Raw genomic sequence first — 22087 nt, 5'->3', positions numbered from 1 at the left:
ATGTATTTCTGCTGAACATAAATCACAATTCATTCTACTATACAATATATAATTGTACACAATATTGTTTAAACCAGCGAAGACTAAATCAATACATTACCATACAGTCATTACGCCACGGCACAGCTGTGGCGGTCTACATCAAATATCACAACCGATTCGTCGCTTCAGTCATACAAACTTTGTGAGTAAACTTTACCAGCAAAATTTATCACGACGTATAATTTTTGTTTGTCTGATGCATCAGACAATTCCTGATTGGTCGATAAAATCATACGACTGTCATATGACTTTAAACACAAAACACTAAATTTAGACGCAAGCGGGAAAGTCCCACTGCATTACATCATTTCCAAGAAAGTGAAACAGTGTTTGGATAATGGTGTGACTGCGTTTCTTACGCGTAAGTTAAAAAGTAACGACGAAGAGACAAGCTATCGACAGCAAAGAATAAATTTTTTCGAAAAGGCTTAAAGAGATGACACTACATAATAGTATAAAGAAATGAAAAATAAATATATTATAAAAATCCCAATTAAAGCCGAAAAACACATGAAAAAGGTTATAAGCTGTTATCCAATGGAAGATACATGCCCATGCATCAAAGTAATAAATCAATTAACCAAATGTCACAGTTGTAAACAAAGAAGAACATATCGACAATTTTATTATAATGGTAAAGTGACTTCCGTTTGTGAAAGATGTTTTAGCAGTCGAGATCCAAAAACAATTAATCTGATATATTCAGGTAAGCCGGTTCAACTAGAAGAACGTGATATTTGTGATACTATAAATGTTTTTGTGAAACAAATTTTTATTGGGTTGTTTTCAGGGCACATTATGGAAGCATTCTTATTCGTGAAAATGGAAACCAAATTTCATATACATGTGATGGAGCAACTAAAAATATGACTTTGACATATTTTGATGAATGGAAAAATCATCTACAATTCAAACACGGCAATTAAAAGCGGTGGCTCTATCGTCGCTCCACCTGAACAATATGATGATAATTTGATAGAAACGCCTATGATTTGGAAAAAAATCATTGATGCAATTTCTTTTTTACAGCGCAATTTTTTGGCAAAATTTATTAGCGCAATTTTTGGCGCAAAATTATTTATATATAGATTTCCAAAAAGTGATACAATTAAATGATTTAAATCATATGATTAATTCTAGCGTTTTATCATAATTCATTCCATATTTTCCACCTATTTTCTATCATTTATTAAGCCATTATGATTTGGAATGATTTTTAATGGAAAAAAATATCGGCGCAAAATTATAGCACAAAATTTTGGAAAATGCGCCTATACCATCATCTGCTATACTACTGTTTGCTTTAGAGAAGAGCCTGATATTGCCTGTGATTTATGTGACATATTTTACAGGGGAGTATAATAACCAGGATTCACATTGTAAATCAAAACCCAAATGAATGAATTTTTTTAAAGCAAAGACTTCAAATGTAGTTCACGACCGAGAAGCCCAAGACCACCAAAGAGCTTGTTGTCGAAGCTGCTTTAATCAATCCTTTGTCATATCTTCGCCATTCCTTCGAAGCCAACCACGATGTAATTATTCAGAAGGTTAAAAATAAAATACTGCGAGTAAAATCTCGTTTGTCTAATCATGCATATTTTATTCAGCGTTTCTCTGTACTGATGACGATGTATAGCTCCACATTGCTTCGTTTCTCCATATCAGCCGGTAACTAATAAGGCAGCTTAGTCTTCAACGCTCCTGTAAAACAACTTTGTACCATGTTGTATCGTATTTTGTTGGGTTTGTTGCTCGTCAGCTCCTCGCTGTCGACTACGAGGTAAGAACACTTCAGTAATATTCTTCTTTTTAAACGAAATGTTATAATCGAGTTGAATTTAAAATAAACAAACTTCTTATTCTGATAATTGAGAAGCGACAAGACGAAAAGCTTCATAGACTGGCATATTACTCCATTAGTTACTGCTTTCATTCACACAGACATTCCCAGATGCAAGCTACAAAAGAATAAGAGTTGCTAAATGTATATTGTTTAAAAAGATTTTGTGTTCGACTGAAATTATGTTATGGCAGTTATCAACACAATTATGCAGGTGCAATTTAGTTCCTCGACGGTAATAAATTTGCTATAAAAGCATTCAACCACAATTTAATCCTCAATGATTTAACGAAAGCACGTTTGGGCTACCCGTGAATTGCTTTCGGCCGTCAAAAAATCTATCATTACATAAATCTTATGCCACATCTTAATTTCGCGATTCAATTCGAAGGGCTGAGACATTTTACGACATTAAATTATTGCGCAGTTGGAGAATTGGGCGAAACGTGCGTCTTGCAAAGTAGTGTAAACCAGGCTTATATTTAAAGTTACTTTATTTCCTCGCGAGAAGAAATTCTTGTGTTCAACACTATGAAGGGAAACGAAAAAATTTGCTTCGATGAGGTGTATTATTGTAGGTTTTATCAACCTGTGTTGTTTATAGTTTTTTCAAGCTGTTACTTTTTAAGGTAAACTGATCGACCTGAAATGATCACCATTCATTTTCGAAGGGAAGATAAATGCTCTATTCAAAATCGTGGTAGCCTTTAATAAACTTTACCTGAATTTTTTTTTTGCAGGGGTTTGGCTAAACAGAGCCGATACAAAGTGCTGGAGATGGACACGAAAGGAAATCTGTATTTTTACAGGACTTCATTGTTCTGTAAGAATGAGATCATTAAACGGCTGGTGAATGGCAAATATAATCTGGTAGATTCGGCTCCTTTGGGTAAGTCATTCAATAAATTGATTTAATATGTACATATTTCCTCTATTGAGCAATGAGTGGACAGCAAGAGAATGTTTTTGATTTTTTCTCATTGTGATTAATTTTTCTTTATAAAGACAAAGGAAATTATCATAATTCGGCACAAAAAAGGTTCAGACAAAAGAAAATGACGTAAAGATTTTTATTAAAATACAGTTTCAAAACGTGCAAAGAGCAAAATTTATGAAGCAAACTAACTGAAAAAACTAATATGTTAAATAATGATTGGATAAAACCACAATCTTTCATTGTTTAGAAAGAAAAAATCAAACTAGTCCAGTCCTTCACAAAATATTTTCAGGGTAAAGGAAATGCACTTTATTTAACAAAGACTAATATTAATAGTGTGTTCATCTATATTGTTTTATTTTTAACAGGCCTGTCTAAGGCGTCTCCAGTACTGAATTGTAAGGACCTCAAACTGAAAGTGCCTTCTGCCACGTCAGGAGTCTACTGGATTGACCCGGATGCTGGTTCCCATGGTAACGCTTTCCAAGCCTACTGCGATCAACAGACAGACGGTGGGGGCTGGACTCTAGTCTGGAGTTACACCTTCACAGCTTACTCAAGCTTTGCAGATAAAATAAACGCCGTCACCCCTCGTCCCAGCTGGACAGCCAGCTCTGCCAATACTCGTGTCTCCACAACAGTGCCATTGAGCGAGACGCATTACGAGGCTATGAACTTTGCTTTGTGGCGAACCATTGGCAAAGAAACACTGATCAAAAGCAACATCAACAACTGGATCGCTTGCAAGGAAGGCACTGGCAGCATAGTGAGACAGAAGGCGGGCTCAATCAACTGTAAACTGGTTAAACAGGTCTCAAAGCAATGCGCTGGAGTGGTGCCAAAGTCTTTGAGGATAAACAATGGCGGACCTTATCTCTCCAGCAGTAGTCTCTATTATTACTTTGACGCTTATACTGGCGATGGCTGGCCCACACATGACCCATGTGGTAAAGGGCAGCAAAATCAGTTAAAAGGCGTGGTTAATCCGCACGGTAATCTTTTTGTCCGTTAAAAACTGATTTCTTACCCGCTCGAGTAATCATTAAGATAAACATGAAACTCTGCAATGACACACTTTTCTTTGTCAACCAATGCTTGTTAAGAGGTTTTAAAGGGACAAATATTTTTGTCATGCTAATATCATGCTACTCGAGTCGTACAATTGCTATTTTACGCTGTATTGGAAAGGGAAATATTTTTTGTATTTTTATACGGTGTTTTTAAGGCAACTTGTGGTACAAATAAACGAGGGTTTTTATATTTTAAAAGGTCTCATTTTATTTCAGTGTTCATTGATTTTTATTCTCCAACTTTGTCAGCGCTCTGCTTTTTGTATGACATTTTTTTATATTCATTACAAATAGAAATTTTAAAGACTTGAAGACCGAGTCCCAAACTACACAATCGCTTTTGCTTCTTTGACGGTTGCACAGACAGGAATCACCTTACACGTGACCAATATGAAAGAAGAAAACCATATACATGTTAACATTTTTTTCCATGGAAAGATTTGCCAGCTTCCCCGAGTAATCACTAAATTAATATGAAAACCTTATCTTAACACAATTTTCGCAGTTCTCCACACTTGGCTTGTTTAATCGATTTGAAAGCAAAAAAATGAAAAACCACGATATTCAAGGCGCCTGTTTCCACTCTATTGAGAAAGGAATACCGTTTCTTGTATTTTTGTACAGTGTATTTTATTACAGCGTTGCGAAACAGCGTGGATATTTACTGATATTCAATTTTAATTGTCTTGATTTGTTTATGTATTAATTGTAACTCACTTACCTTGAACTTATAATTTTATTTCATTGAAGAAAGCCTTTCCACAACTTAATTTCACTGTCCGTCATGGATGATATTTCGCGTCTGAAATTTTCAGAAATTTTTTGGGAAATTACCGAATCGCCAAATTTTTCATATTTTTTGAAAAGACGCTCTCAAAAGTCCAAAGCAAAGTTGGGCTGCCAAACCTGAACAAATAGAAAAACAGGAAGCCAGTGAATATAGATTGGTGAAACAAGGGAACATGGTTAAACGCTGTGAGGGAAAAGTAGATTCCGCCATATTCGCTAGTCATAAAACGCGCTTCTGTAAAAACAACTCCTTTTCGGGTGAGGACGTTTTGTCAAACCCACCAAACGTTTTCAAGTTAGGACAATTATGAAGTTTTCCTTCCCACATATTACAAAGTTATGCCAAAGAACCTCCTGATTCGACCCAGAAATGCCGTAAAAATAAATTTTGAAGCCTGCTTATTTTATCATGTGGTATCACATGAATGGTCAGCGTGTTTCCTCGCTCGTCTTACCCCTCTTCACCGCACAATTCCGTCCTCTTGTTTTGCTTCGAAAAATGCAAAGTTCAACTGCAACATATAATAATAATCAATTTTAATTAGTTCCAAAAGTAACTAAGACTTATGAGGGAGACATCTGACGGTAATAATAAAATAAAAATAAATCACTTTATTTAAGTATCTGAATGTCTTTAACTCAGAGCACTTATTTGAGACACCTTCCAAATCGAATTGGAATTTAGAAGTGTTGGTGTTTGAGGAGAGGGGAAAACCGGAGAACCCGGAGAAAAACCTCTCAGAGCAAGGACGAGCTCAACCCACATATGACGCCGAGTCCGGGAATCGAACCCGGGCCACATTGCTGGGAGGTGAGTGCTCTCACCACTGCGCCCTTCCTGCTCCCCACGAAATGAAACTGATAAACTAATGGCAAGTGTTAATAATCACACAATTTTTCTGCACATATGCCAAGGCATTAGAAGTCCTAGGAGATATGTAGATTTTTTTTCTCTGCATTGTATGCTAGGAAACCTTTAGTTGAAGATGGCTGAAAGTTGTCAAATTTAAAGTTTGGTTTATTTACACATAAAGTGACGCCTGTCATGTGCATCTATACAACCTGAGATCAGTGCAGTGAAAAGTATCAATGCAGTTTATTTGTTTGCTGTTTCTTCTTTTACTTTCAAACGTTTATATTTATTTTTCCATCACGATGGTGAATTCTTCGATTACAAAAAAGATAAACATAAATTCGTTCACAGAACGTTCAACAATAATTTAAGTTACGTACAAAGCAAGGTATTGTTTACACTTGTAAAATGTTCTGATATATAATGGATATCTTCAAAAGCTAAGGACTGAATGAGGCTAAACCAGCACTGATGATCAAAGTCTCGACGTCCGTTTTCTGCAAATAATGCCATTTGTTGTAATTTCCATATATTGATCAAACGTTTAATACGCAACGACATCTTGTATTATTTTACTGTGTGTTTGTTCTGATCCTCAGATCGCACTCTCAAGGAAGCGCCAAATGAACGAACTTAAACTTCTGCTTTTTTCAACGATTATATTCCCTTCACGGTGGGTGGTGAGGTGAGAATTAAGAATTGGTTCATGCTTAGCGTGCGTATATCGATCGAGTTATGGATGCACGCGCGCGGGAAGTTTGGAGAGCACGAAAGAAGCGTGCTAGCTTCTTTCGTGCTCTCCAAACTTCCCAAGTACATCCATAACTCGATATAAGCACAGCTAATAGCATGAATCAATTCTTTTATAACATAGTGACAACAAAGTACTGCGCGGAAAACAAGTTTTATTTATGATTGATTACAAAATTTTCTCAATGCACTGTATGGAAAACAAAGTTTCCGTATTGGCTGGTTACAGACACGCCAAAATGGTATCGATGAAAATTTTGCTTCTTTGATTTGTTTAAAGTCAATGAAAATGTAGACAAACAAGTTTCCAAGCCCACAGAATGTTAAAGTACTCAAATATTTAAGTCAACTTATAAAGGCAGGAGCTAGGGTTTCCATTCATCCCGATGTTTACGTTGTGCACGGTACAGTTGAAGAAGACTCAATTCCAAGGGAAAAGTCGGGTAGTTCTTCATTATTTTCGTCCATTTCTGGGGAAACTTTGAAAAAACTAAGCGAAGGAAACCCGAGTTTGTCTGATTTGCACACGTCATCGAATGGACGCACGGTCGTGCGTATGTTGAGAAATGTACCATGATGACGCCAATAGGAGTTAGATAGGGAAGCACGAGCGCTATGTTATAACGGTCAGCAACTTATCTTAAATGATACAAACTCGAGAAGTGAACCTGCGCACTTGCAGAGTTCGCGATTATACGCTGCGCTTAGTACAAAACAAAGTCAACGCGCTCGAAACAACAAGTCTACAGGCCCTGACAATATTCCACCAATGGCACCGAAGCTGTTAAAACTCGCGGGTGATGCTGTAGTTCCAGCTTTGACGGGTCTCTATCGGTATCGCTGTGGACGCAAAACTGTGTTCTCTACTTGGAAGATAGCAAAGCTTACGCCCATATTTAAAAAGAATGACGAAGCGGAGTGAGGTGACTATCGCCCGATCTCCTTACTCGGTATCCCAAGCAAGATCTTGGAATCGGAGGTCAATGATACCCTTTTGAGGCTTACCTTCAAAGAGAATAACAAAGTCTCAAATAGGCAGTGGGCATACTACCCAGGTTATTTGACAGAATACCTGCTGATCCATCTGACGGAGACATGCAGGAGAGTACAAGACTCAGGAAACTTTGTAGCTGCGACATTCGTGGATTTCAGACTGAGGCATTTGGCAGCCTCTCACCTGCTAGTGATTTTGGCATTACGGGTACAAATAATGAAAAATATATTTGCCGTATGTGTTTCCCTCCTAAATTTACTGAGCGCTTTTCCCGCCTAATTACTAAAAACTCGGGAAAGTTTAAAACAACTACTTTTCTCTAACATATCATAGGCGTGTTAGATGCACTAGGTCGTCAATTACTGACATTATACTTCCCAAATTTCATTTAGATGTTGCAAAAAAGTCTTTTTATTATCATGGTGCATCCTTATTTAATAGTCTTCCAATGAACATTAAGACTTTGTCTCCGATGGAACGTATCCAGGCTATTTCCGCTTTTTATTCTTAGGTTAACTTATTTCAACAGTGGAGGTTTCCTTTAAATCACGCATTAAATTAAGAAGAACCCTAAATAAGTATTCAACACGCATATATTTTATTCAAATAGTTTTACTAAAGCCCAAAGAAGTAAAATACAATTTTAAAGTTCTCAACTCCTACAAGTTCTCTTTAAAGCTAGCTTCTTGAAACTCGAAAGGAAAGTTTTTCATTATTGTCTAAGTCCTCCGGTCAATTTCTTCATTCAGCCGAATAATTTCGGTCACAGCCTCGTCAGTGTTGAAACTTTTGTCCATTAGTTCCTCCTCCGTTAAACTGCAAATTTTCTTTCAAGTCTTGGTATTTCCGTTTACAGTCCAACACGATTTTGCTACAGTCTGTCACCTCATCAACTTCCGTTTTTAGTTTTTAAAAGTCTTGTCATTCGTTCAGTGTTGAAGCAATTCCCTGCTTTGAGGGTTAGAACTAATCTTTCTGTCAAATTTGCTTTGAAAAAGCTTTCTGTTCGCAGATTGCAGATCGTAACCGAGAGATAGTCGGAATTTTACGCTAGAAACAATGAGCCACCCCCAACACTCTTAAAGGATTTCACATTGAGCCAGTTAACTAGCCGCATCGTCTAATTAAGAATAACAATTTAATGATGTAACAAATAAAGAAGCAAATGTTTGCTTTGTTTTATTATTTATGTTGAAGCTTCTTTGTGAATTATCATACTATGCTTATGGATTGGATGTAAAAAACGGGCTTGAGCCCTCTGGGTTCGGACGGATGGCCGCCATTATTAGCTAAAACTCAAATCAGTTTTCCCACATTTTGCCTTAGCTCGTGTGCGACACCTTGCGTTCAGTTACAGTATTGACATGTCCCGTTTGGGAAAGGCTACGAGTCGATTTAAATAAGAGCTGTCTGTAAATGTTTTTCTTGTTTTACACAATGAATTTATAAGTGATTTTATATGATTATGATCAAGAACTGAAGAAAATCTCAAACGTAACAATCTACTGTGGTATTGAAACTTTGAAAATTGTACATATGTAGTACGCTAAAAGAACAGACTGGGGATAAGAATGACTCAAATGATAGATGCCTGTTGTCATCAACAAGAAATATGCAGAATTTGAATTTCAAAACTGAGTACCTTTGGACAAAGTCAACAAACACATTAGACAAGAAAGCATACACCGCGAAACACTGACTCGACAAAATACCCTTTATATTGTAAAATCCAAAGGCTTGGATTTTCAACGACTTCAAAGATAGTGTCGATCGCGGCCATCGTCCATTATACTTAAAGACTCGGTGAAGGCAAACATTTTGACAATAAGATCTAGTTGATCTTGTTGTCAAAATGTTTGCCTCTATCAATCCTTTGATATATCGTCACCATTCCTTCGAAGCCAACGAAGGTGATATCATTCAGAAGGTTAAAAATAAAATACTGCAAGTAAAATCTCGTTTTCTTAATGATGCATATTTTATGCAGCTTTTCTCTTACGATGTATAGCCCCACGTTGCCTCGTTTTTCCATATCAGCCGGTAACTAACAAGGCAGCCGAATCTTAATTGCTCTTGTAAACAAAGGTTGTACCATGTTGTACCGCATTGTGCTGGTTTTCTTGCTCGTCAGCTCTTCCTTCTCGACTGCAAGGTAGGAACACAGCCATGATAACATACATTCTTTTAGGTGTGTTTATCCCATATATCATGGACAGCTTGAATTTGTAATATGCGAACTTAACATTCTGTGGTTGTATAAAGCGAAATGAACGCTTTTATTTATATACCCAATACTGTATTATTCATGCACAGATGCAAAAGAAATAGCAAAATATTTATTATTCGATTCGCCTTCGGCTAAAATGGTGCTATGGCAATTCTTATTAAAAATAGGTAATCTATTAAAATTTGCTTTCTTGAATGTAATTAACGTTATTTTAGGAAAAGCAAAGTTTTATAATGGGTTTCCCGCGAATTGGTTTCGGCCGTCAAAAAAATCTGTTTTATTAATATCACAGAAAATTTTTTTGCCCCATTCGAATTTAGTGATTTTCAGAGAGAAGACATTCGCTAACTTAGGAGAATTTGTCGGAGCACGCGTCTTACAAAGTCAGCTCAGATAACTAAAATTAAGCTATTTTCTTTATTTATACAATGCTTGGACAATCACGAAAAATGGGAAAATTACCTTTGATAGGGTATATTACTTTTAAAATATTGGGTTTTTCTAAGGGGGGCTTTTATGTGAAATAGATCTAGAAAGCGAATCGCAAACCTTTTACTAACTAAACTACACCAAAACTGAAATATTTACACTGAATCCAGTCTAGAGGGCCGAAGACAAAAGGGCCATTCAAAATTGTAGTAATGTGAAACAATTTTTCTTTCGCAGAGGTTTGGATAAGCAGAGATACAAAGTGCTGGAGATGGACTCGAAAGGAAATCTGTATTTTTACAGGACTTCACTGTTCTGTAAGAATGAGATCATTAAACGACTGGTGAATGGCAAATATAATCTGGTAGATTCGGCTCCTTTGGGTAAGTTATTCACTAAATGGATTTAACATGATGTATATATTTCCTCTTTTAAACACTAAGTGAACACCGAGCAATTGCTTACATTTATTGTCATTAAATTAAAGACAAAGAAAAATTACAATGATCACCAAAAAAGCGAAATTGTGACAAGAGTCAATGTTAAGGGAAAATGAGGTTAAAATAATGGCGAAAATCAATCTACAGATTACAGTTTCAAAATAAGCTAAGGGTTACAATTAGTAAGGAAACTAACTGAATAAACTAACAAGTTAAAATACATTTGCCATTCTGCATGAATGATTGGATAAAACCGCAATCTCGCATTGTTTAGGAACTAACAATAAACTGGTTCAGTCCTTAAAACTGATATTTTCAGAAAGGAAATGCTTGCCTATATCTACATTGTTTTGTTTTTTTCTTTTAACACAGGCCTGTCCAAGGAGTCTCCAGTACTGAATTGTAAGGACCTCAAACTGAAAGTCCCTTCTGCCACGTCAGACGTCTACTGGATTGACCCGGATGCTGGTTCCCATGGTAAAGCTTTCCAAGCCTACTGCGATCAACAGACAGACGGAGGGGGCTGGACTCTAGTCTGGAGTTACACCTTCACAGCTTACTCAAGCTTCACCAGTAATGCGAACGCCGTCACCCCTCGTCCCACTTGGACAGCCAGCGCTGCTAACACACGCGTCTCCACAACAGTGCCATTGAGCGAGACGCATTACGAGGCTATGAACTTTGCTTTGTGGCGAACCATTGGCAAAGAAACACTGATCAAAAGCAACATCAACAACTGGATCGTTTGCAAGGAAGGCACTGGCAGCATAGTGAGACAGAAGGCGGGATCAATCAACTGTAAACTGGTTAAACAAGTTTCAAAGCAATGCGCTGGAGTGGTGCCAAAGTCTTTGATGATGTACAAAAACGGACCTTATCTCTCCAGCAGTAGTCTCTATTATTACTTTGACGCTTCTACTGTCAGTAACTCGCCCACCCACGACCCATGTGGAAAAAATCAAGCGAATCAGTTAAAAGGTGTGGTTAATCCGCACGGTAATATTTTTGTTCGTTAAAAGCTGATTTGTTACCCGCTCAAGTAATCATTAAGACAAACATGAAACTCTGCAGTGACACAGATTTCGTTGTCAACAAATGCTTGTTAAGAGGTTTTAAAGGGACAAATATTTTAAAAAGCATGCTACTCGAGTCGTACAATTGCTCTCTTGCGCCGTAATGTGAATGGGAAATATTTTTGTTTTTTTATACACTGTTTTTAAAACTTATGGTACAAATAAACGAGGGTTTTATATTTTAAAAGGTCTCATTTTATTTCAGTGTTCATTAATTTTTATTCTCGTACTTTGTCAGCCCTCTGCTTTTTGTATGACACTTTTTCAGTATTTATTACAAATAGAGATTTTAAAGAACTGAAGACCGTGTCTCAAACTCCTCAATCGCTTTTGTTTCTTTGATGGTTGCACAGACAGCAATTCCCTCAAACGTGACTCAAGTGGAAGAAACAAACAAAACCATATACATGGTGACATTTTTTTCCGTTTAAAGATTTGCCAGCTTCCCGAGTAATCACTAAAGTAATATGAAAACCTTATCTTGACACAATTTTCGCAGTTCTCCAGACTTGGCTTGTTAGATGATTTTAAAGCAAAAATAATGAAAAAAAGCGCGATTTTCAAGGCGCCTGTTTACACTCTATTGAGAAAGGAATGCCGTTTCTTGTATTTTTGTAACAACATTTGTGAAACGACGTGGATTTTTACTGATATTCAATTTTAAATGTCTTAATTTTTTTATATTAATTATAACTCACTTACCTTGAACTTATTTAATCTATTTCATTGGAGAAAGTCTTTCCACAACTTAAAATTACTATCCGTCATGAATGATATTTCGCGTCTGAAATTTTCATAAGTTTTTTGAGAAATTACCGAATCGCTAGATTTTTTAATATTTTTTGAAAAGATGTTCTCAAAACACCAAAGCAAAGTTGAGCTGCCGAAACTGAACAAATAGGAAAACAGGAAGCCTATGAATATAAATTGGTGGAACAGGGGAACATGGTTAAACATTGTGAGGGAAAAAGTAGATTCCGCCATATTCACTGGTCATAAAACGGACTTCTGTACACTGAAAACTCCTATTCGGGTGAGGACGTTTAGTCAAACCCGGCAAAACGTTTTCAAGTTAGAACAATTATGAAGTTTTCCTTCCCACATACTATTAAGCTATGCTAGAGAACCTCTTGATTCGACCCAGAAATGCTATAAAAATAAATTTTGAAGCCTGCCTATTATATCATGTGGTATCACATGATCGGTGACGTGGAGAGCGCGCGCGCGGGTGAGCGAGTTTGTTCTGCGTGTTTCCTCACTCGTTTCACCCCTCTTCGCCGCACACTTCCGTTCTCCTATCTACCAGATAAAAGGGTTTCTATTTTGAGTTTTGCTTCGAAAAATGAGAAAGTCCAACTGAAAAAAAAAGTCAATTTTAATTAGTGCCAACAAAGTAAGTAAGACTATATTTTATGAGGATGACATTTGACAGTAACTGAAACTGATCAACTAATGACAAATGTTAATAATAACAAAATTTTTCTACACATATGCAAAGGCGTTGGAAGTACTAGCAGATATGTAGATTGTTTCTGTGCATTGTATGCTAGAAAATCTTTAGTTCTCTGGATTCGAATGAAGATGGCTGAAGGTTGTGAAATGTAAAGTTTGGTTTATTTACACATAAAGTGAAAAGTAAAAAGTATCAGTGCAGCTTATTTGTTTGCTGTTTGTTGTTTTACTTTCAAACCTTTTTTATTTATCTTCGCATCAAGATGGTGTATTCTTCGATTACAAGAAAGATAAACATAAATTGTTTCACAGAACGTTCAAAAATAATTTAAGTTACAAAGCAAGGTATTGTTTACACTTGTAAAATGTTCTGATATATAATGGATATCTTCACAAGCTAAGGTCTGATGATCATCCTTTCAGAAATAAGGACAAGACAGGTTTCTACAATTGGAGCGGAGCGGCCAGCGGACGCACAATAGGTTAAATTATACATGCAGAACATATAAAGAACTAATAAATTCCGAGTAAGAGCCAGACTTGACGATGTCAGCTGGTAATGCATTCCATGCTGGGATTGATCTTACACAAAATGAGTGTTTGTAAGCGTCGACTGAAGAGAACGGTAGACTTATCTTAAAGTCAGGACTCGCCCTTGTACGGCTGTACGCGGGCACAGAGGTAAGCTCGTGGGGGAGGGAGATGTTGATGTTGTTGGTACCACGGACGTATTTCCTCTGGAAATCTTGTACCACAAATAAATATATGCAGCTTTACACTTAAAGAACAAAAGACCGCCATCGAAGGACACAAAAACGAGATTGGACGAGGACAAATTTAGATACGAGATCGAAACGGCGTCTTTTCCATCTCATCAGGGCGGATAGATGTTCTATCCACCCTCATTTCATCGATCTTTGATGACGAAGATGTTGTCTTGTGGACCTGGCAACATTTATTTAACAACATTTGCGACGAACACGCACGCAGGGTTTATTGGATCACCAATACCTTTCACTATAAAATGAACCAAAGGTATCAGATATTAAAGACGACAGTCTCATCTAAATGCTCTAAAATGTGACAAGAGTACAAGCGAGCTGGAAACGAGGTTACATCGGCCCTAAGGCAAGCAAAACGTTCATACTTCTCCAAAATGTGCAAAGAAGTTAAAAAAAAAAAAACGAGCGCCTATTAAAATCTACGAAATAAAGTTCGAAATCCAACAGCGTATAAGAACATCGGCCCTGTCAAAAGAGAAGACGGCAGTCTTGCACTAGCTAACGAGGAGGAAGCCAGCCTAATGAGCTCATACTTTGCCACGGTTGGAGATAAGCTGGCGGCGGCAGTTCCGTCGCTCAGGGATAACGGTCAGCAACCAATATTAAATGCTACAAACTCGACAATTGAACCTCCGTCACTTGCAGACTTCACGATTACGCAGTGCTCAGTACAAAACAAAGTTAACGCGCTCAAAACCAACAAGTCTACAGGCCATGAAAATATTCCACCGATGGCACCGAAGCTGTTTAAACTCGTGAGTGATGCTATAGTTCCATCTTTGACGGGTCTCTATCGGTATCGCTCTGGACGTAAAACTGTGTTCTGTACTTGGAGATAGCAAAGCTTACGCCCATATTTAAAAAGAATGACGAAGCAGAGTGCGGTAACTATCGCCCGATCTTCTTTTTCAGTATCTCAAGCAAAATCTTGGAATCGGAGGTTAATGATACCCTTGTGAGGCATACCTTCAAAGAGAATAACATAGTCTCAAATAGGCAGTGGGCACACTATACACAGCTTATTCGACAGAATACTTGCTGATCCATCTGACGGAGGCGTGCAGGAGATGACAGGACTCAAGAAACTTTGTAGCTGCGACATTCGTCGATTATAGAATAAGGCATTTGGCAGCGTCTCACATGCTTTTTTAGTGATGAAACTGAAAAGAGATTTTGGCATTACGGGTACAAATAAAGAAAAATATGAGAATGATGTATTAAAAAAATTACACTACTCGGAAAAAAATATGAGTGCTCCTATCAGGAGTCGAACCTAAGACCTTCCGATTACTAGTTCGGATTCTCTACCACTGAGCTACAGGAAACTCGTGGGAGCTAAGGCCATTAAAGTAAGTTCATGGGACAAACATTCTGCATACTGCTAGGATTGGAATGTCAATGTGTGGCATATGCGCAATGGAAAAAAATACATTTGTCGTGTGTGTTATCCGCCTAAATTTACTGAGCGCCTTTCCCTCCTAATTACTAAAAACTCGGGTAACTTTAAAACAACTACTTTTCTCCAACATAGCGTAGGTGTGTTAAACATTTCGCAATTTATTTGCTTTCTTAAGCTCAAAGCACTTTATTCGCTATCTTAAATTAAGATGTAAATTAAGAAGAACCCTAAATTAGTATTCAACACTCATAAATTTCATTCAAATAGCTTTACTAAAGTCGAAAGGAGTAAACTACAATTTAGAAGTTTTCAACTCCTACAAGATCTCTATTAAGCTAGTCTTGAAACTCGAAGGGAAATTTTGCATTACTGTGTAAGACTTCCGGTCAGTTTCTTCATTCAGCCGAATAATTTTGGTCACACGCTCGTCAGTGTAGAAACTTTAGTGCATTAGTTCCTCCTCCGTTAAACTGCAAATTTTCTTTCAAGTCTTGGTGTTTCCGTTTACGATCCAACACGATTTGCTACAGTCTATCACTTCATCAACTTCCGTTTTTAGTTTTTAATAGTCTTGTCATTCGTTCAGTGTTGAAGCAACTCCCTGCTTTGAGGGTTAGAACTTTTTTCTGTCAAATTTGCTTTGAAAAAAACTTTCTGTTTGCAGATTGCAGATCGTAACCGAGAGATAGTCGGAATTTTACGCTAGAAACAATGAGCCACCCCCAACACTCTTAAAGGATTTCACATTGAGCCAGTTAACTAGCCGCATCGTCTAATTAAGAATTCAGGACCGTACCTATGATTTTTTGTCTGAGGGAGCAAACTCCGCACACCCCTCACAGGGGTCTCCCGTATGCAGACAGGGTTTCTAGTTTTGTTTTCACCCCTACTCAGAAAGTTATTGCTTCTAAGACCTAACATACCGATGCTTTTTGTCTTAAATTGTTATGATTTTTATGGCATAAACACCCTGTTTAGCTTGAAACTGCCCCCGAGGTCCCTGCTACACAATAATGATTTATATACCATATTATACTCAAGCTATACTGTGAACAGCAGTTGAAGACTTTGTATGGATGGTTTCAAAAAAGCGTTGAAAGCCTTCGTCAGTTTGAACAGAGACAGCGGCTTGAAGGAATTGGAGCTAAAATTCCAGGTTTCGGTATCAGAATACCAAGTCTCAAAAAGGAACCTATTAGGCTGTTCTAGATTCTCTTCCAATTTGACTTCGTGTCATAGCTCTCTGTTGGAGTGGAGTGAAGCCCGTTCCGCGATGAATTAACACCATAGCAAGGCCACTTAATCGATCTTTTGCCATTGATGACCGAGTCCACAGTCAGCCCAAATTACAAAATCATCATTTTCATAAGAAAACTTGTACTGGCGTTTGCATCGAAAGATTTTTCAAAATAATTATTTGGAATTCATATTGAAGGAAGATGTTACAGTCAATTAATCGATTTTCGTGTAATGTCAGACCAATATAGCATCAAGAAATAGCACAGCAAACTCAAACACTATGTTAGAAAAAAAAATTCATTTTTCCTGGCGGGAGCAGCTGCCCCTCTGTCCCCCGCTATGTACGGCCCTGGAATTTAATGATGTAACTTGAATAACGACGGAAATGTTTGCTTTGTTTTATTATTTATGTTGAAGCTTCTTTGTGAATTATCATACTATGCTTATGGATTGGATGTAAAAAACGGACTTAAGCCCTCTGGGTTCGGACGGATGGCCGCCATTATTAGCTAAAACTCGATTTTCCCACATTTCGCCTAAGCTCTTGTGAGACACCTTGCGTTCAGTTACAGTATTGACATTTCCCGTTTGCGAAAGGCTACGAGCTGATTTAAATAAGAGCTGTCTGTAAATGTTTTTCTTGTTTTACACAATGAATTTATAAGTGATTTTATATGATCAAAAACTGAAGAAAATCTCAAACGTAACGATCTACTGTGGTATTAAAACTTTGAAAATTTTTCATATGTAATACGCTAAAAGAACAGACTGGGGGATAAGAATAACTCAAATGATAGATGCTTGTTGTTATCAACAAAAAATATGCAGAATTTGAATTTTAAAACTGAGTACCTTTGGACAAAGTCAACAAACACATTAGACAAGAAAGCATACGCCGAGAAACACTGATTCGACGAAATACCCTTTATATTGTAAAATCCAAAGGTTGGATTTTCAATGATTTCAAACGTAGTGTCGATCGCTGCCACCGTCCGTGTATTTTACTTAAAGAATTGGGGAAGGCAAACATTATGACAATAAGATTTAGTTGATCTCGTTGTCAAAATGTTTGCCTTTATCAAACCTTTGATATATCGTCACCATTCCCTCGAAGCCAACCAAGGTGATATCATTCAGAAGGTTAAAAATAAAATACTGCAAGTAAAATCTCGTTTTCTTAATGATGCATATTTTATTCAGCTTTTGTCTGACGATGTATAGCCCCACGTTGCCTCGTTTTTCCATATCAGCCGGTAACTAATAAGGTAGCAGCATCTTTATTGCTCTTGTAAACAAAGGTTGTATCATGTTGTACCGTATTGTGCTGGGTTTCTTGCTCGTCAGCTCCTCTTTCTCGACTGCAAGGTAGGAACACAGCCATGATAACATACATTCTTTTAGGTGTGTTTATCCCAAATATCATGGACAATTTGAATTTGTAATATGCGAACTTAACATTCTGCGGTTGTACAAAGCGAAATGAACGCTTTTATTTATATATCCAATACTGTATTATTCGTGCACAGATGCAAAAGAAATAGCAAAATATTTATTTTTAAAATTCAATTTGCCTTCGGCTAAAATGGTGCTATGGCAGTTCTTTTTAAAGATAGGTAATCTGTTAAAATTGCCTTCTTGAATGTAATTAACGTTATTTTAGGAAAAGCATAGTTCTATGTTTGGATTTCCCGCGAATTGGTTTCGGCCGTCAAAAAATCTTAAAATATCAAAATATCACAGAAAATTTTTGCCCCATTCGAATTTCGTGATTTTCAGAGGGAAGACATTCGCTAACATTAGAGAATTTGTCCGAGTGCGCGTCTTACAAAGTCAGATAACTAAGATTAAGCTATTTTCTTTATTTACACAGGGAATCACGAAAAATGGGAAAATTACCTTTGATAGGGTATATTACTTAACTTTGGGTTAAAAAATCTAGAAAGCGAATCGCCAACTTTTTACTAACTAAACTACACCGAACTGAAATATTTACAGTCCACTTTAGAAGGCCGAAGACAAAAGGGCCATTCAAAATTGTAGTAACGAGAAACAATTTTTGTTTCGCAGAGGTTTGGATAAGCAGAGATACAAAGTGCTGGAGATGGACGCAAAAGGAAATCTGTATTTTTACAGGACTTCACTGTTCTGTAAGAATGAGATCATTAAACGACTGGTGAATGGCAAATATAACCTGGTAGATTCGGCTCCTTTGGGTAAGTTATTCACTAAATGGATTTAACATGATGTATATATTTCCTCTTTTAAACACTAAGTGAACACCGAGCAATTGCTTACATTTATTGTTATTAAATTAAAGACAAAGAAAAATTACAATGATCACCAAAAAAGCGAAATTGTGGCAAGAGGCAATGTTAAGGGAAAATGAGGTTAAAATAATAGCTAAAATCAATCTACAGATGACAGTTTCAAAATAAGCTAAGCGTAACAATTAGTTACCCAACTAACTGAATAAACTAACAAGTAAAATATATTTGCACTCTGCATGAATGGTTGGATAAAACCGCAATCTCACATTGTTTAGGAGCTAATAATAAAACTGTTTCAGTCCTTAAAAAATATTTTCAGAAAGGAAATGCTCGCCTATATCTCAGTATCTATCTATATACTTTTTAACACAGGCTTGTCCAAGGAATCTCCAGTACTGAATTGTAAGGACCTCAAAGCGAAAGTACCCTTTGCCACGTCAGGCGTTTACTGGATTGACCCGGATGCTGGTTCCCATGGTAACGCTTTCCAAGCCTACTGCGATCAGCACACGGACGGAGGGGGCTGGACTCTAGTCTGGAGTTACACTTTCACAGCTTATTCAAGCTTCACGAGTAGCGCAAACGCCGTCACCCCACGTCCCACTTGGATAGCCAGCTCTGCCAATACTCGTGTCTCCACAACAGTGCCATTGAGCGAGACGCATTACGAGGCTATGAACTTTGCTTTGTGGCGAACCATTGGCAAAGAAACACTGATCAAAAGCAACATCAACAACTGGATCGTTTGCAAGGAAGGCACTGGCAGCATAGTGAGACAGAAGGCGGGCTCAATCAACTGTAAACTGGTGAAGCATTTATCCAAACAATGTTCTGCTGTGCCAAAGTCCTTCGGCATTGGCGGCTGTGGACCTACTCTCAACCTCAGCAGCCTCTTGTATTACTTTGATGGTTGCACAGGCGGAAGTTGGCCCACTCACGACCCATGTGGAAGAAACCAACAACACCACTTAAAAGGTGTGGCTAATCCACACGGTAACATTTTTATCCGTTAAAGGGTCTGTAAGCCACCTGAGAAATCACTAAAAGAAAATAAAGCTAAACGAAGGCGCAGTTTTCTATAAACAATGCTTGTTAAAGGGTATTTTGTAATTTTAAATCAAAGATTGATAGATAGTAAGGGGTTAAAGGTGCATTTTAAACTTTGAAGCATGATTTTTAAGCTACAAGTATACCTACTTTTTTTTATATCGTGGGGGGAACAAAACTGAACTTTTCTGTATTTTTATATAGTGTTTGTAACGTAATGTATGGCAGAAAGTTGCGAATAAACTTGGGGGTTTTACTTTTTAAAAAGCCTTATTTGCTCTCAGCGTTCATTTTCCCCTCTCAATTGAAATTAGTCCTTTTTCTGCAGCTTTCAATGATTTAACAGGACTCTGGAAGTCGATTCTCCGAAATTTGCAAAACATTACATCTCGCGACACTTGTGACCAATATTCTGAAAATTTTGGCGATCCTAGAGAAATAAGTTCTTTTCATAAGACTAGAGTGCTCTCAAAAAAGAATTATTCATATAATTGAGTGAACAGGAAGGCCTTAAAGAGAAAGATGTTACCCAGTTGAACCAACCAAGCTCGAGGGCGGTTTTTTTTATTTTTTTTAACAGATGTTTCAGTCTGCAAACAACAAGTTTCCGTGAATTTCTAAATTCTCGTGTGTTCTTGTCCAGTCGTAAGTAAACAATTATTTAATGGTGTCACTGCCATAATGCAATACCCGTGAAGGAACTGAAACTAGTTGGTGGTCTTTGTTATTTTGGATCTGATCTTCTTGATACTCCAACCAAATTGCAGCGTAGCTGTCACGTCATGTATTCTTCCTCGTGACGGAGGAATGCGTGACGAGCCAAAGAGCGTCGTTCCAGTGAGGGGCTAAATTGCAGCAGATGGTAATGTACGTTTTGCTAGGATTTCGTGTTTTGTTTTTTCTTCAAGAAAAAGCGAAAGGACTTTAATTGGGCAATGCAAAAACTTTGATCCTGTTCAGTTAGTTCCAAGCTCTAATCAAGCTGATTGCGTTCATATGAATATTTGAGAAAGTAAATAAATTGTTAATTAGGATATACCACACACATGAAAACGGAAAGTATAGGTGACGAAACCTGGAGCGCAAACAGATACTCCAGATAAAGCTCTCATAAATCCTTAGAAAAGTTTACTAAGGATTTGTAAGAGACGCCAGGAGGTACTTACAGTACGCGATGTCAGTTTCCGTCCTCTCATGCGGTGTATAGTGCCTTTCGCGCGCGCTGATTGGCTAGCTCGGAGGTGATTAGCCAAGTACTATTAACCTCCGAGCAACCTAAGAGAAAAAAGATGGCTTCCCGTTTCGCCAAAGTCACTAAAGAGGAATTTATTAAGATAAACTAGAGAGCTGTTACAAAAAATACAAAAATGGCAACAAAATTTAGTTTGACGGCATCAAATGGTAAGTTATTTAATCTTTCCAACCTCATATTCTAAGGCGAAAACTGAAAATACAATGCCTTGTTTACGAAAACTGTCGAGCACTATAATTACAATGTAAATAATGAAACATCTAATGTTTTGCAGCATGGTTTCAAAAACAAGACGAATTTCACACAATAATTTGAAGAAATAACACTGCAGCAACTAAACAAGTGCCTTAAAAGGTTTTAATTGTTCGCAAGAAAGCGAGACGGAACTTTCTACAACAAGAAATCGCCTACCGCGCGAGGTGCGTTATTTTAAAATTTCCAACCATTTGTCGGTATACTGTCAAAAATAAAGAAATTTTTTGGCCCGCTAGTTATCCAACTTGTGTGGTATATACCAAAACAATTATTCACCTCAGTGTCCGTGAAAGTGATGGATATTTACTTGGCGGCTAAATAGCTGCTCGTCAGGAAAATTCCGTGATGCTTTATTTGAATACATGTCACGTGCTGAGTGCCTGAGGCTTGTGACTACTGTTGCACACAAGACAACCTGTAGGCGCTGCTTGTCATGAAAATGGCGCATTCTACAATTCTTGCCAAGAAAAAGTCGATATTTACATGATTTGAATCAAAGGTTCAAAAAGAAAGAAAAGAGCCGTCAAATCAATCTAAAACAAAGCCAAACTTCGTGTTGGTGGCCGCTGAATAGCGCTAAAAACTAAACACTTTTTGTCGTGGGCGAGGGGTCGACGGAGGAGGGGGACGGTGATTTCATCGAAAAAGAGAGTGAAAAGGAATATTGTTTAAACTTTGCACAGCTGCTTATTGCATCTAAACAGAGGGGGTTACAATGCTTATAATTTCAACACTGTAGTGCTGTATTTATCACTTTGCAAACTTGTGACAGAAATATTAACAAACCAGCATCCATTAAAAAAAAAAGACACTCATTAGTTGCAGAAATTTACCCCTAGAATTTTTCTTTCAACAGTACAAAATCATTCCCAGTACTGAATGCCTCAAAGTTACCCAGCAAATGAAACTAATGAAATAATCCACCTACCCGCCTCGACTACCTTTAG

General features: G+C 37.4%; 2 protein-coding genes across 4 annotated transcripts; both read left to right on the top strand.

The window, feature by feature from the left end:
• The first annotated feature begins 1639 nt into the window (after positions 1-1639).
• Positions 1640-19899, top strand: LOC146457509 (uncharacterized). 3 transcript variants are annotated; one of them, XM_085091891.1, is made up of 3 exons: positions 1640-1825; positions 18387-18532; positions 18959-19876. In XM_085091891.1, exons 1-3 carry the CDS (start codon positions 1767-1769, stop codon positions 19597-19599), a joined length of 846 nt encoding a protein of 281 aa, XP_084948017.1. In that variant the 5' UTR covers positions 1640-1766; the 3' UTR covers positions 19600-19876. The 3 variants fall into 3 exon arrangements, with proteins under 3 accessions (XP_084948017.1, XP_084948014.1, XP_084948015.1); XM_085091888.1 differs by lacking the exons at positions 18387-18532; positions 18959-19876 and adding exons at positions 2626-2774; positions 3191-3949 and having other exon boundaries at positions 1644-1825; XM_085091889.1 differs by lacking the exon at positions 1640-1825 and adding an exon at positions 17556-17684 and having other exon boundaries at positions 18959-19899.
• Positions 9296-11620, top strand: LOC146457510 (uncharacterized). Its single transcript, XM_085091892.1, has 3 exons — positions 9296-9430; positions 10172-10317; positions 10747-11620. Exons 1-3 carry the CDS (start codon positions 9372-9374, stop codon positions 11388-11390), a joined length of 849 nt encoding a protein of 282 aa, XP_084948018.1. The 5' UTR covers positions 9296-9371; the 3' UTR covers positions 11391-11620.
• Positions 19900-22087: the final 2188 nt, after the last annotated feature.

This window comes from Pavona decussata, unplaced genomic scaffold (genome assembly GCF_977016875.1).
Source record: "Pavona decussata unplaced genomic scaffold, jaPavDecu1.1 SCAFFOLD_242, whole genome shotgun sequence".
Taxonomy (NCBI): domain Eukaryota; kingdom Metazoa; phylum Cnidaria; class Anthozoa; order Scleractinia; family Agariciidae; genus Pavona; species Pavona decussata.
This window is presented reverse-complemented; position numbering and strand designations above follow the sequence as displayed.

Excerpts from the sequence above, each read along its gene's own strand:
- LOC146457509 (XM_085091888.1), top strand. The coding sequence starts at position 1,767 with ATGTTGTATCGTATTTTGTTGGGTTTGTTGCTCGTCAGCTCCTCGCTG. Across the intron at positions 1,826-2,625 it reads TCCTCGCTGTCGACTACGAG|GGGTTTGGCTAAACAGAGCC; the intron begins GTAAGAACACTT and ends TTTTTTTTGCAG. Across the intron at positions 2,775-3,190 it reads GGTAGATTCGGCTCCTTTGG|GCCTGTCTAAGGCGTCTCCA; the intron begins GTAAGTCATTCA and ends TATTTTTAACAG.
- LOC146457510 (XM_085091892.1), top strand. The coding sequence starts at position 9,372 with ATGTTGTACCGCATTGTGCTGGTTTTCTTGCTCGTCAGCTCTTCCTTC. Across the intron at positions 9,431-10,171 it reads TCTTCCTTCTCGACTGCAAG|AGGTTTGGATAAGCAGAGAT; the intron begins GTAGGAACACAG and ends TTTCTTTCGCAG. Across the intron at positions 10,318-10,746 it reads GGTAGATTCGGCTCCTTTGG|GCCTGTCCAAGGAGTCTCCA; the intron begins GTAAGTTATTCA and ends CTTTTAACACAG.